Here is a 15,111-nt window from a genome sequence, read left to right as displayed (position 1 = left end):
ATTCCATTCGTTTCGTTATTTCCTTGAGGATTTCCTACTTTCACAGGTTTTCCAGTTATATTCCCCTGCAATAAGAACTTGAGCCGATCGAAATATGAATATCCCTTAAATGTAGCCATGCGCCATTCCTGGCGCTGAAAAAAAATGATTAAACCCATTCTCACAAAAAATGAAAAAAAAACTCACTCGGTTTCGAATTTTTGGGGGTCCACACCTACTTGACAAAGGTGGCGAGGACCACCAGATATTTGAAACCCAGGGAGTATTTTTTTTCTTTTTTTGTGTTTTTTCTGTTTATATATACGTATATGTATTCTCTATCCTCCGATGAAGACGGAGCGGAATTCCGTCGAAATTATCAAGAAATAACGTGTGAGTGTTCTTTTTATGTGTTTCTATATTGTTTGTTTGTTGCTGTCCAATTTATTATATATATATATATATATATATATATATATATATATATATATATATATATATATATATATATATATATATATATATATATATATATATATATATGTGTGTGTGTGTGTGTGTGTGTGTGTGTGTGTGTGTCTGTGTGTGTGTCTGTGTGTGTGTTAATATATATGTTATATATAGAAACACACATATGTATATCTCCATATATGTACCTACACACAAATATTACAGAGTCGCACGCATGCGGTATGATTAGTATCAGATAATGGTTTTTGCCGTACGCGATCCAAGAAGCCCCAAGTGGAAACCTCAATTTACAGAAACTCCACTTTTAAAAGGTTCCTGTCCAATGTTCCATTTCTTTAAATACTAACTTCTTATTATTTCCCTTTTTTGTATCTCCGCAAGCAACGTTTTGTAAGTACTCTCTTGTAAAAACACAATGAACACATTAGTAAAGTGAGACTTTTTACTCATTCAAAAATCATTTTATTTTAAATAAAAATATTTTTACGCGACAACTCAAAATTATTGAGAACCCAGTTAAAATCGAGGAGTGGAGTAACACACCATCACTGCCTGCTCCATTTGGTATCCCCTCCGCATGACCACCCCATTGCGTAATATATTTCCTATAATTGTCACTTGAAAAAAATTATGTACACCAATGATTATGGTTATAAAATGAATAAGTTGTGTGCTCATACACCAATATTCATACTCGTTTGATATTCTGGATTTTAATTAAATGAAAATGTAAAAAATAGCCTTAAATTTTAAAACAAATTACAGTACACATTTTGTTAAAGTCTCTTAAGCCTCGGTAACATCCTGCTAGTCAATTTCGAATAACAACGACGTTCAATATAATATCACCTAACTAAGTCTACGCAAAAGAGGCGGTAATTATTGCCTATGAACCTGAATCACGGTTAATTTAATAAAAAAGGAACGGGAAAGAGTTTAAATATCTGCCGCCAAATGCATTTCACATTGGCCGCATTATTTAGTTATTCGCGCAATGCCTTCGATTTTTTTCCTCTCCTGTCTCTTGGGTGGATTACAATTGATGTTTGCGGACCAGAATACAAGATGGCATTCCGATCGACGGTGAAAGAATGCGCCTAGTGGACTCTGAATACTAAGATGGCCGCGGGACGTGTGAAGAATAACTTAAGGAGGATTGGGACCTCTGCCGTGAAATAAAAGGGATGGGGTATTGACGCACCCCTGAAGGGATTGTGACGTATAGAACTGCGAAAAGAAAGAAAATTCCGGTTTGCCATGTAAAGAGCCGACACCAAGGTGCATGAGGTGGAAATATTAGGGAAATTAAGTCCTTTGAATACTATTATGATATATATTATTATTTATTATCATTAAATATGCTATAGTAATGAGAGAGTTATAGCAGCAAAAATGTTGAAGTCATTTTTCTCACAAGGTGAGTTTTTTCCAAAATGATACTTTCATATAAATGCGTCATAATTTTTCCTTGAGAATTACGTCAATACACTTAAAATGTAATAACGGTTATTTCACTTGTCATTCAACGAAAATAATGATCCAGCGTTAAGATATTCGAGCAGGAGTGAACATTTTGCAATAATTATAAATAAACATGTCATATTCTATTTTGTTAACTTTATCTCAGTCATAGCATAGCATATGAAAGCAGTGGTGCCTATTAAGCCAGATAATGATGATTTCCAAATGTATATCCAATGTTCTCGTACAATCACTGACGCGGCATTTGTGCACGATGGAGGTTTTCTTCCTTGGCCAAAACATAAAAAAAGAGTTCTGGCATAAAATAATAAGCTTTCTTAGGTTGAGTCCTGTCAATCAATTTTAGTTTAATTTCATTCTTAATAAATCCCTAATATTCCCTTTGTTGACGATAACATCTCTACGCCTATCGCTCCACCTTAACAGCATCAAAGAATAAAATGCACCTGAAATTGCGTGACACTGAAATAGATGCATTTGACTTTGAGTGATACATGCTAAAATAAATAATTACGTCCCGTGAGAAAAAAATGCATGAATGGAGATAATTTTCATACGAAAGGAAATAAATATTTCCATGACATAAATGTGAATATTAAGGAAAGATCCCCCGTTTGAGATTAAAAAGGCGTTTCCAAGCTATATTTTAAATCGTTAAGTTCCATCAGATTCCGTGTCAAATACATTTCAAAGTGATATTCTACGGAATTTTACCGTAATGTAAAAAATGCTTTCAGCCCCTTCCCAACGCAGAACGCTCTTAGGAATAAAAATTGGAGAGAGGTTTCACTAAATTTTGGTTTCACCCCAAAAAAGAGGGGTTCGCAGGGGATAAAGACGACTTTCTTGCACGTCGGTAGGCCTCTTTTATAAGAATAATTCACGACAGTCTAGTTCTTCCACTCATCACCTACTGCCTTTCCACGGGAGGTTAAAAATAATTCTGACGAAATATTTGGGGTGAAGTTTGAAAAGAAGCATGGGCGGATGAAAGGACAGAGTGGGCTGAGTTGCTCGATGTCGTGGGATTGCTCCCCCAGTCTCTTGTTTGACGACCCCGACCCTTGATCCCCTCTCCCCCAAAAAAATTCAATCCCGAAGGACCCCTCCCAACCCCCACCTACGGAACCCCTCCATCCCGACACCCTCGCAACCCACGCACCTTCTCGCGAATATTTCCCAGAAGCTCCTCCAATCCCATTCTTCCGCAGGAGCCGTCTGTCCAAACCAAACACGTTTCAATCGAACGCGACTCTCTCCATCGCCTCAAAACTCAAGACCCTAACCGGTCCGTGTCCCAGGGCCCTTTTCCTCCCTAGCCTCCCACCCCAATCCCCCCCTTGGATCCCCCCCCCTCCCCGTCTGCCACCCACGTCCCTCCCTGATACCAACACGACCACCCCTCTTTCACTCACCCAATCTCAAATGCTCCCCCGCACGCTCCCGCTTTAGAATCGCATCCGCTCAGGCAAAGAGATAATTTGAGTTACGAGAGGCATTTCTGCGAAGCAATCTTTTCCTAAGACCAAATCAAATTAAAAATTTAAGGAAATTTCAAGCGTATTTTTTGCTTAAGGGAAATTGCGATGTGGTGATCGCGTCGCCGTTTTTCCGAGCAATTGCATAATGTCATTCCGGGGGTCCATTAAAGCCACTTTTGCGATTACGTAGCATCTAAAAATTGTAAAAAATCACATTTTTCGTTTTCCAGGATCCCTAAAAGCTATCATCAGAGTAACAGTATAGGATGAACAACATGCAGCTGAGAATGCGGAACTGTAATGAAACTGTAAATAGCACCCCAGCACCAATGCATGGAAAAATAATTTTTTATAACTGACATTAAAATTTGATGGGACGAGTTTGTTAAATTCTAGGGGAATAAAAGTGAAGTAGGTACATTCGCAAACAATTCCTTTTCATAATTTCATCGAAGATTATGGGGTGAAAACGTTGTCTTAATTAAACAGTCCATCGCCTCCATGATTCCCCCACCGAAAAGATACTTCATCGAAGCTCTATTTAATTTCAATGGTTATATTAAAGAAATCACTGCAAAAAGCCCCATACATGGAGTCATTTAAAATACAAATACAATTCGAAAATTGAAATTTATGCAGTTAGATAGAACAATGCTATTCATACTATAATAATTTATCAGTCTTACGTTTTTAACATAGGTTTTTGCATGGGCACATATTACCGTACACATTTCTACATTCGTTAGACTCGTGAAACAAGACCGAGCCTGACACCTTAATTAGCATTCACTTTTCCTCAATTTCGTGCCTATTCTACTATCACTGCATCCAATATGTCTATCCTAATCCAACCCCTTCCACGCTTGCCCAACATTTTCTCCTGTATCACAGACTTTGACATACCATCGCCAATCAAAATGGTCTGTATCAATTTTCCCTGCCTTTTTTTAATTTCTTTGCTCTCAACACTTACTTTCTCCCCCGTTATGCAGAGCACATCCTCTCTTGATTTTGCATCAATTCATTTAATCTTTTCCGTCCTTCTTTAATCCCTCCTCTCAAAGGTTTCCAGGTCATACCTAAAATATTGATAAAAGTGACGAGTCTTTGAGCCAAGCAAAAAATTGCTGTCAAGTTGAAATCCTTACTTAGCGTCCCTGTCAACAATTCCTTCTTACTGAGCAGGTTCGGGTACCTGATGGAACCGAAGTACTTTCTTCTTCAAATAAGGTCGTGTTTTTGCAATTTATATCTTCAGCTAGACAAATAATTATTCGTAATACTATCTCGTTATGGTTTTACCTTTTGGAAGATAGTCGACGAACACAATTACGTGACTATCCCAAAAAACATTTGCCAACACCACCCCGGCCGATGGAACCGCCTTCTCCATTTTCGGAGCAGGTGCTTTACAGTCCACTGTTTTCACTGTTCTTTCGTTTCAGAAGTGTAGAGGTGATTTCAAGTTTCATCTACAGTTATGAATCGACGCAAAAAATCGAACTCGATTCGCGAGGGATTAGAAAATGTTCATTTGAACGCCTTTTATGGTCCAAGGTGAACAAACGCAGAACCTAACGCGTGGATTGCTTACAAACATTATGTCCCATTATTCATTCAATATATGACAAACACTTTCTTTCGATGTGCCCAAAGCCTATGCTATCCCTCCAGTCTAGATTCGACGGCCGTTCAGTATTATTTGGTAAACGTTTTCGATGTTATCAATGGTTTTCGCAGTTTTTAGCCGTCCCAAACGCTCATCATCAGCCAAGATGATATGACCCCGTTTAAATTCATGTGTAAAATTTAACGGTCGTAAATGATGCTGCAAAATCCCTGTAAAATAGGTCTAACTTTTTAGATTTGCGTAGGATTATCGCCTTTCAAAAGCATAAAACAGCTCGATATTCAATTTTTTCCAATTACACAAAAACCCCCAAAAGACTCACTGAAACGATTGTCAAACCACAACTAAGTTTCCAAATGGACTGACGATTTGGTGAGTTCCTTTCAACGCATGTGCTTCTGCTTTCCACGACGCTTGTAGAAGAATGTTACATCTTTGTGCTGAGGCTGGAAAATTTCCGAACAACACTCGTATGATAGGAGATATTTCACCAATAAACACATTTTATTCATGATGACATGCTTGTCGGAAATATATTTTCTGGGTAAAAATTGTACACCTATCAAACTTTCAACGTACGATTAATAGTACAAGGGTAATTAATTTCACAATAGCACTCCCCAATTGTATTTTAAACATTACATACTTTACAATAAAAAAATTTTCAAGTTATTGCTGAGAGAACTTAAATTAATTACAATCCCTTTTTAGATATAGGGGTACATAATACTTCATCCCTAGAAGCGTTTGCGGGTCAAATCCTGAGATTATGCGCAGGAATAAAATAATAATTTCAGTGAGTGAGAAAGAAGAGTTTACATTATTTTTTACATCGAATAAGAGTTTCGCGACCAGCCGGGAATTACAATTCAATGCAATCTCCCATGTGCCCCCTACCCTGGCATCTCCCCTTAACACTCCAGCAGCCTCGTGGCCTTGAGGGGACGTGGCAGCAGAGGGGGAGGACACAACAAAGGTTTCCTTTCATGCGCGCCCTTCGCCCTCTTCCGAAAACAACAGCATCCCCTCGAGGGGTTCCCGGGCGGCCCTGACGTCTCAAGGCACGCAAGCAAACGCCGCCCGTGACGCGCACGCACGGGATGCAAAGACGGGAGTACATTTTGAAGGATAACTTTCTGCATCAATTGGCGCCATGTCGGGTCATCTACATCTACACAATGATAAGCATGCCGCCGCAAGGGTGTGTGGCGGGGGGTGTCAGAGCACCAGCCATACGCCCACGAATAAATTCCAAATGTACATACATATGTATTATTATTATTAGGTAATCTACCGGTTAAGGTAGGTTTTTGGATGGACAAAATTACTAATTCAACAATTTGTGACCCCTAGCAAAACACAACATCCTACTCTACATCAGGTTCCTCGTCAGCTCTGAGTACTTTCTTCCTCCCTTCATCCCGTCCAACATCCCTATCCTGTTCCTTCCCTTTCCTCCTTTGCCTAACATTCTCCCTCAATTACAGTCTTCAACATCCCGCTGTCGGTCAATACCCCCTTTATCCACTTTTCCTGCCTCCATAGGATTTCTCCCAACAAACCCCTCTCTTCGCCCACCATACCAAGTACTTCCTCATTTGTTTTCTTCTCTGTCCGTTTCACCTTCTCCATTCTTCTCCACACCCACATTTCAAAAGCCTCCAGTCTACGTCTATCCTCCTGCTTCAATGACCACGTTTCCACGCCGTACGTAGCTACGCGCCATATCAAAGTTTTTACGAGTCTTTTCTTAACATCCTTACTCAACGTCCCAGTATATATATTTATATACACACATATATATATATATATATATATATATATAGGTATAGGGCTTAGTACTGGGTGATCTCTACCATCACCTACTAAACCGACCTTCGGGTTGATTATTGTAAATATACAAATATATATATATATATATATATATATATATACAAATATATATATGTATATATATATATATATATATACAAATATATATATAAACACAGCAATCAACCCGTAGGTTGGTTTGGTAGGTGATGGTAGAGCTCACCCAGTACTAAGCCCGACGGCGTATGAAATTCACACATCAAGGCAGGGGGGGGGGGGGCAGTTACTTTCCCTGTACCGGCTATGGCTTCCCAGGAAGATCTGGTACTCGAAAAATCATATAGCTTGGGTGGATCTGCAGGTGCCCAGAGACTTGCTCGGGAATTGAACCCGTAACACTCCTGTCAGTAGTAAAACGCATACCCCCTGGACTACCGCGACCTTACATAAATATACATACACCTCGGACATTACATTATATCAGATCACGGATATCAAAGCATTCTCCTTTCTATATCCATCTGCTTTATCAATTTTGGACGAGATTCATTCTTACCCGTGGAATTAGTGGATCTATACTAGGGTCCACAATTCCTCAGTGACAAATAAAAACATATATCTTTATTGCATTCCACCAAGAAGTGTCTATAAATTCACCCTAAGGACAAAATCCGTGTTCTATTTTCAAACCATGTCATATTTTTTCAAGTTTTTGGAACATTTGATGGTCCGAGAGAGAAATACTGAAACGACCCCAAAAATGGAAAATTCTTTTCATCTCGAATTCCTTCGCCAAATCTTTTTCAAGACGGACAGAGAAAATAACAAACCCGACTTCTCTTTGAACTCCCCGCCATCGCTTTTTGGAAGACCCTTGTCCTTGTTTCTAGAGATTTGTTTGTACCAAAGGGAGCCGAGCCCTGAGGTCCAATGCCTGCCTTAACATTCTTCCTTTGGCTCCTTAATTTTTTCTCATGCCTTCTGTCTTCCCCAGCCATTATTCGAAGGCATCCTCCCGATGCATTGGGGCTTCACTCATAATGAATCGCCGTTCGTGGCGGAGGCTGAGACGATTTTCTCATCGCTCGACACAGAAAATTGGGGAACTCGCCGATTGGTGCTATTCCTCCCGCTCTCTGCGCTCTGTTCAGAGAATTATATCCTCCGCAATTTTTCTTCTATTCGGCCAAATAATAATCTGATATAGCTCCTTCCAACATAAAATCTCGAATGAATACAGTTATGTATAAGGGAATATCCAGTCATGAAGATAGAGAATTCTTACTTAATGACCGTAATATGACACGTGTTGCGAGACATGGGAGCTAGAATTAAATCTGTAGAAATGTTTAGATACATTTTGTTCAGGTTGAGTACGTATTGCACCCGAAAACACACCATACAGAATACCAAGAAAAAAAAAGTAAAATTGAAAAAGTATTTTGGTGTTACGATAGCTAAGGATATGCACTGGGTGAAAAACATTTGCAAAATTCGCGTAATGGTAAATAAAAATTAGGTTGAAATACAGGATATATTTACTGCACGAATTTGAAGGAGATATTTTATCCGAGGAAGATAAAAACATATTACAGTTCTCCGCGTATCATGGTTGTTCATATCTCGTACTTAAAAACAGCGAGGCAGGTAGTAGAAAGGGCAGATTAAAAATATTATTTTGTCCTCGTACCGTTAGAGATCAAAATAGATATAGTATGATCGCAGGCACATAGGGGATGATTAGAATAGGCCGTTTAAATGTGTTTTATAAATATCCTGCACGTTTTTTTTATTTATTAAACCCATCTTTATAACATTCTTCCCGCATGATTTGAATATCTTCTGATAATGAGTATTCTTTCATGTTAGTACTCTCTTTCGTCCGATTACCTTGGTCTGATTGCATTATCGGCAAGATATTTGTGTTGTGGCCTAATGATTGTGATTTTCCATGCGTGGCTGGTGACCTAACATGGCTTGTGAGATATTATGCAGATGTAGATTAGTGAATGCTAGGATCTTGCTTTCAATATAATACCATTATATTTATCATGAACAATAATTTAAGGGGGTTTAAAAGTTTTTAGATGGTGTTGTGTTAACTGTATCTCCTGATAACATGCTAAAGTATCGGATATATATATGTATATATATATATATATATATATATATATATATATATATATATATATATATATATATATATATATATAAATAAATAAGTCCATGATTAATAGAAACCATGCTGCTCAAATGAATACTCAAATGAAACATCTGCTCATTGAATTATTCAGGATTTCGCATTATGATGTACTGATATAAGGAACAATTAAAAAAAATGTTTCGACCAATATAGTGTCATTATAGTGAAAATATCTGATCATGGAATTAATATAATCGTGATTGCATTCATTTTTTGACGCGAAGAAATACGAGAAACGAGGAAATAAAATTCTGTATCTTTCGTGGTTTTTTGATAAGATATTTTTCTATAATGCTGGTATCAGATTTTTCTAAAAATGAAATATTTTTTCAAAATAATGGTTTTAGTTCACAAATTTAAACTACATTGTACAAAAATATTATTTCTAGTGTTCTCCCGCCACTATATTATCAATATCTAAGTCTAATCTTTATGACCAAATTCAAAGTTTTACGAGTTGTCCCATGTAACTGAAATAATATGTTTAATGTCTCTTTAGAAAATTTCCCAAATATCTCTTAATGTAGGGATCGGGACCTGATGCAAGTACTGGCCGATTTCCTTGGCAAAATCCTCCAAGTTAAACAATAGGGTAATATACCCGACGAAAATCTAGAACTTAAATTTAAATCCAATTTCAAAAGGAGAGTACTTCCTCTTGGGATTACATGAAAAAATTCTCGATATTCTTGCAAACATATAAGTAAATGATAGCATCTTTAATCCCTTGTAGCCACGGGATGAGTTTATTAGATAAAATGGCGACACCGTTCCACACGGCCACCAAACCGTCTGGCCAAACGACTTCCGGCTAGAAATCCTGCGCCCCTTGTTTTCCAACTTATGAATCCGCTCGAGGGCTCCTTCGTTGCCAACGCCCCCATTTCCACCTCTGTCCTCTTCCTGAGAGTTTCCTCTCCAGAATTAAAACAGTAATTCAGACTGAAATGCAATTCTACCCACTCAAATGTGAAAGACTCCTTATTAAGCGATTTCCTGCGCCATGGAATCATTTAGTGAGAGCAGTTTGCTCCCATTCATGGCTCACCCTTTTTTACACCCACTGAAACCGAAGACCAGCCTAAGAACTAGCGTATACTTTTGAATCGCCTGAGATGCGATTAACACTAACGTTGAATCTCAAAGTGTAGGAGGGGCGAAACTATTACTCGTACTACTCGAACGTAAACAGGTTTCTCCACGATGCAACGATTGTGATCTTGCACGTGTGATTAATGATCTAACACCCCCCACCACACGCCCTTGCGGCGGCTTACGGAGAATTGCGTACCTCATATATGTATGTAGATGTAATTCACTTACATTTGAAGTTTTACTTTAGATAGGCATCTTAAAATCGTCTCCATAAACAGGAGTAAATTCTTTTTACCCTAATATAAACATAAAAAATCTGCCACTCTCCTGAACATACAAGAGAGTCTAAGCCTATGGATCTCCATCATGAAAAATATTCGATCCAAAGGGTGATTTTGCGAGGTGTGTTTCGTGTTCCACTTGAACTCAGTCCGAAGAAGCATGATATTAAAGTATTAGCCTGGAGTGGAGGTTTTTCCTTTCCACAGGCTTCAAATCTATTCCTTCCACACCATATAATTGTGCTTGAATTATTAGACAACCCACGAGATTACTACGTCCCCAGATAAGGATAGTACATAGCCTAGTCATCAGACCCTTCCCATATCTCTCGTATGCTTTAAACCTATTGCAGGACATTTAGATAAAGTATTCTTGATCACAAATATTTGTTTTAAATTGACAAAACCTATCTTCAGGTTACCAAGGAATTTATTAAAAGCACTCAAATTAGCCTTACCCGTTAGTTTTAGTTTGTATCTAACTGAAACTTCAGTTATCAACCCGGACGTATAGGTAGAGGTCACCTCACACTAAGTCCAACGGCGAGTGAAATGCACAAAAAAGGGTACATCAGGGGGCCAGACCAATTTACCCTGTGCCACCTATGGTTTCCCTGAAATGTCTTTCACCCAAATTTATCACACATCCTGGGTAAAGCCGAGTATGTTGCACCGAGTTGCCCCCCTAGGTAATCTAGAATGAAACCTGAGCTAACCGGTCATTAGTCCATCGCTCAACCCTCTAGAATACCAAGCATCTTTTTTCTGATAGTGCGTGCTTTTTCCTACCCCGTTTCCAATCAATTTCATTGAAAAAAAATATCGATTAAATGTAGAGGAAACACTGTTTTTGTCTCCACTAAGGCAATCAAAGGTGGATTATAGTGGCGTCAAATAAGAAGCTATAACATCTACAAGGAATACCTTTTCGTATTTCCAAATGAGAGAACTTGAAAGATAATTACAAATGAATTTCATGTGGAATAAGAAAGTCACTATTAACGAATGATATGAAAGGGAATCCATAAAGGCCATACTATGTGCCTTCAGCTTAAGAGGTAACTTTAAGGAGATTATAATTCCTCATCTACTCTATCGAAGCTCTTAGCTAATTTCAAGCAGCACTTCGAATATTCCAATTAGATAACGTTACGGAAAATCCACCGAGTCTCTGAAGTAGTCGAGGGAATTAAAACATGAACTCCTATGTAATTTGTGCCTGTAATTGATCTAGGCTTGGGACAATCATATTTTTTTGGCCTAAGGACCATGGTTATTTCATGCAATTCTCACGAATCTTCTCGTGCATATATTCTGCCTTTTAATTTCTGGTAAGAAAACTTATGCAATTTTATGAGCCAAGTCACTAAGATAAGTATCCCTTGACAAATAAATTAGTATAAATGCGTGAGTCACTAATTAGAGCATTCAACTGAAATATGAGTTTGCTAGATAAGTTTAGAAACAAAATACCATCCAATTTTATGCTTTCTTTGTGCTCTACGTAAAAATGTAAACATTAATAATTATTCAGAAAGAGTATCCACGTTGGTCCTCCTTAGCTGGTAAAATAAATTGAATCAAAATTTTTTACCAAAAATCAAATAAAAAAATCCGTGGGTCGTTCAATAAGTCCCAAGAAAAAAGTCCCGTGAGAATTTTATATTTTCAACATAATCTCCTTATAGGTCGATATATATTTCACACTTTTTCCAACTTTTTTAATCCGTCCAAAAAGTAAAGTTTTTGTAGGTCCTCAAAATTGGCTCCTGAGTTGGCGATAATCTTCTTGCTAGACGTGAATCGTTTTCCGCCGCGCCAAGCAGGAAGTTTGGAAATAAAATTAAGTCACTAGGGGTAAAGTCCGGTGAATACGTTAGATTTAGTAATAATTCAAACTTTAATTCCATCTTCCGAAAAAAATAGGGGTGTACCCGTGAATTGTCTTGACGGAATAGATATTTTTTCTTTACCAGATGAGGGAGTATTTCCCTGTTTACTTCACTCAATTGGCATAGTAACGTTGCATAATATTCCACAACTGTTTCTTATCCCCTATGCAACTAATCGATATGGATAATTACGTGCGCATCCCAAAAACCGTGGTCATAATCTTATCGGCCAATTTCACCGTCTTCGCCTTCTTCGGGGCCAGTATTTCGACAGTTCCTGTTGCCTCTGGAGTGAGGAAGAACATTCATATTTCGTCCAAAGCTATGTATCGACACAGAAACTCGTCAGGATTGCAATGGAAAAGCGTAAAACCAGCCTCAAAATCGACCACGCGATTGCGCTGATTCTTCAAAAGAGAGCAAACTCGGCATCCATCTTGCCGAGGTTTTTTCACATCCAAATTTTCGAACGAAATTAAAAACACTGTACGTTGTGATTCGTACAACTGTCGCTTCAACGTATTCGTGAACTTCGAATCGTCTATCGCTCAAAACTACATCGCGAATTTTGTCAATCATTTCCGAGGAAGTCACTTACACTGGAAGCCCCGCGCGATGTTCATCATTTGTGGACGTAGGGACGTGTAATAACTCATTTACACAAATGTAAACAGTCACAAACACAGGAGCATATTTGTCATGAACTTAACCTAAATCGGATTTGCTCTATCTCTGTGTTAAACCTTTTAGAGAAAAGTGTCCAATCACCAAGCGAAACGCATTTTTTCCACTCTTCTAAATAAACCAAAGCTCGTTATTTCAATCTACAATGAAAATGGAACCACGTGATGGATGCCACTGTAAAAATAGTCTAATAAAATAATTAGGCTTACCATCAGCAAACCTCTTCCGATAATACGAGTGTCTTCTCTTGGATTTTCTGAGGAGTAATAAAACGACTTGAGTCGCGGTAGTTCAAGAGTAGAGCGTTGGACTACTGACCGGAGGGCCCGTGTTCGATTCCCAGGCAAGCCTCTTTGGACACCTGAAGCTCCACCCAAGCTTTGTAATTTTTCGGTTACCAGATCTCCCTGGGAAACCACAATCGACAAAGGGAAAGGAACTGGCCCCCCAAACCTGATGTGTGAATTTCACACACCGATGGGCTTAGTACTGGGTTAACTCTACCATCATATACCAAACCGGCCTTCGGCTTGATTAGTGTGTCTATGGTTTTTAAATAAACGACCCAAGTATATAGCAGGAATTACCAAAAATAATAAGGATGCCACAGCCAAAAAGTCTAGCAATGGGTGGACGACTGCTTGAACTCTAGGCATTAAATTTACATAACGAAATGAACAGTCCAATATTTTTCATCGAAATGTATCACGAAATGACCTAAAGAAAAATAAGAACCGATGAAACGAGACAGTAGGATTCTTCATTTCCCTAATAGAGTGGATGTAGGTCATCAGTATATTATAAACTTCGCGTTTTTTTTTTAGATTTTGGGGGCTTTGAAGGAACAAGGTGTTGTAACGAAATACCGTACATAAAATGTCACTGGTAATCGTAGTCGTTTGGGATGTGCCACTGTCCACGAGTTAAGTGCCAACTTTTCAACTAAACACTAGGGGTGCTTCACCTTTGAAAAATTCTAAGAAAATGCGGGAGATGCCGAACAATAACTTCTACCAGAGGTATCCGCTAAATGTGCATTACAATGCAATAATTTCAGTTCGTGAATGTCATTTACTTTGACTGAAGTCTTGGATTGCACGAGGACACCTTGGTAGCTTAACTGGCTAAAGCACTAGGCCGGATATCGAGGGATCCGAATTGGAATCCCGGTCAAGGAGAATCATTTCCTCGCACTGACATTGTTCCATTGTAATGCGCATTTAGTGGATCTCTCCGGTAGAAACTACTGTCACGGCATCTCCCGTAGTATCTTGAAATTCGCGGAATTAAGTCAGCAGGACCATCGTGGTCCAGTTTCCCCGGAATCAGTCTGGGCTAAAAGGCTGCATTCACTGGCGAAATAATTAAGTCCTCTGCGCTGAGCAACTCGTATCTCTTCTCGGATGATAAAAAGCAGTCGCCCACGTTGCGATGACTAGGACTCTCCATCGGGCTCGAGGAATCTCCTGACAGGGTGCGATAGTGTCCCGACGTGCGCAAACTCCTGAGCGCTAAGAAGGTTAATCCGTTGCATATTCTTTGAGACATCCACGAGAGCGTCGACAACGAAATAGCATTTTTTAACTGATATTTTAAGTCTATTATAATTTTAGAATAAATTCATTTGCATATTATGTTTTATGAATATTTCCGATTTCTCCTCAAGTACAAATGATATAACGGTCTTTTAATTGGTGTGAAATGACCATTATCATAGAGGTACTCGCTATTCTTAATACCTCCGACCTATGCACGAACAATTCCAGCGAATTCTGACGACAAAAAAAAGGATTTCGATGAAGACCTCTTTACGTTAAGAACACATTTAAAGCGCACATTCACTTTTTGTCACCTCAAATGCTCATCCTAAAGTAACCCACGAGAAATTATGGGAATACAAACAGTCGCGACCGCTCACCGCCATACGATTGCGGCTGGCTCAGCCGGGAAAGGGGGCAAAACTGGGAGCGAAGATCCCGCGTGAAATTGACCGGGCGTAACGACTGCCACGTCGCGGACAAAGCGAACGGAGGCGGAGAAAACGGTAAATGGAGCAAACCATAAAAAAAAACTTCTAGCAGACGGGGAGCGACAAAAGCAC

The 15,111-nt window shown here is 38.8% G+C and overlaps 1 protein-coding gene across 1 annotated transcript in view; it reads right to left on the bottom strand.

Moving 5' to 3' along the window:
* The window catches only part of LOC139692881 (neurotrimin-like), a 417,709-nt gene extending 412,903 nt beyond the window's left edge, over positions 1-4,806 (bottom strand). The window contains exon 1 of the mRNA XM_071591192.1: positions 4,716-4,806. Coding sequence (XP_071447293.1) covers positions 4,716-4,806 — 91 coding nt within the window. The remainder of the gene's footprint in view (positions 1-4,715) is intronic.
* Positions 4,807-15,111: the final 10,305 nt, after the last annotated feature.

The sequence above is a fragment of the Hetaerina americana genome, unplaced genomic scaffold (genome assembly GCF_022747635.1).
Source record: "Hetaerina americana unplaced genomic scaffold, ioHetAmer1.1.p SCAF_43, whole genome shotgun sequence".
Lineage (NCBI taxonomy): Eukaryota > Metazoa > Arthropoda > Insecta > Odonata > Calopterygidae > Hetaerina > Hetaerina americana.
The sequence above is the reverse complement of the archived record's forward strand: the minus strand, read 5'-3'. Positions and strand labels throughout refer to the sequence as shown.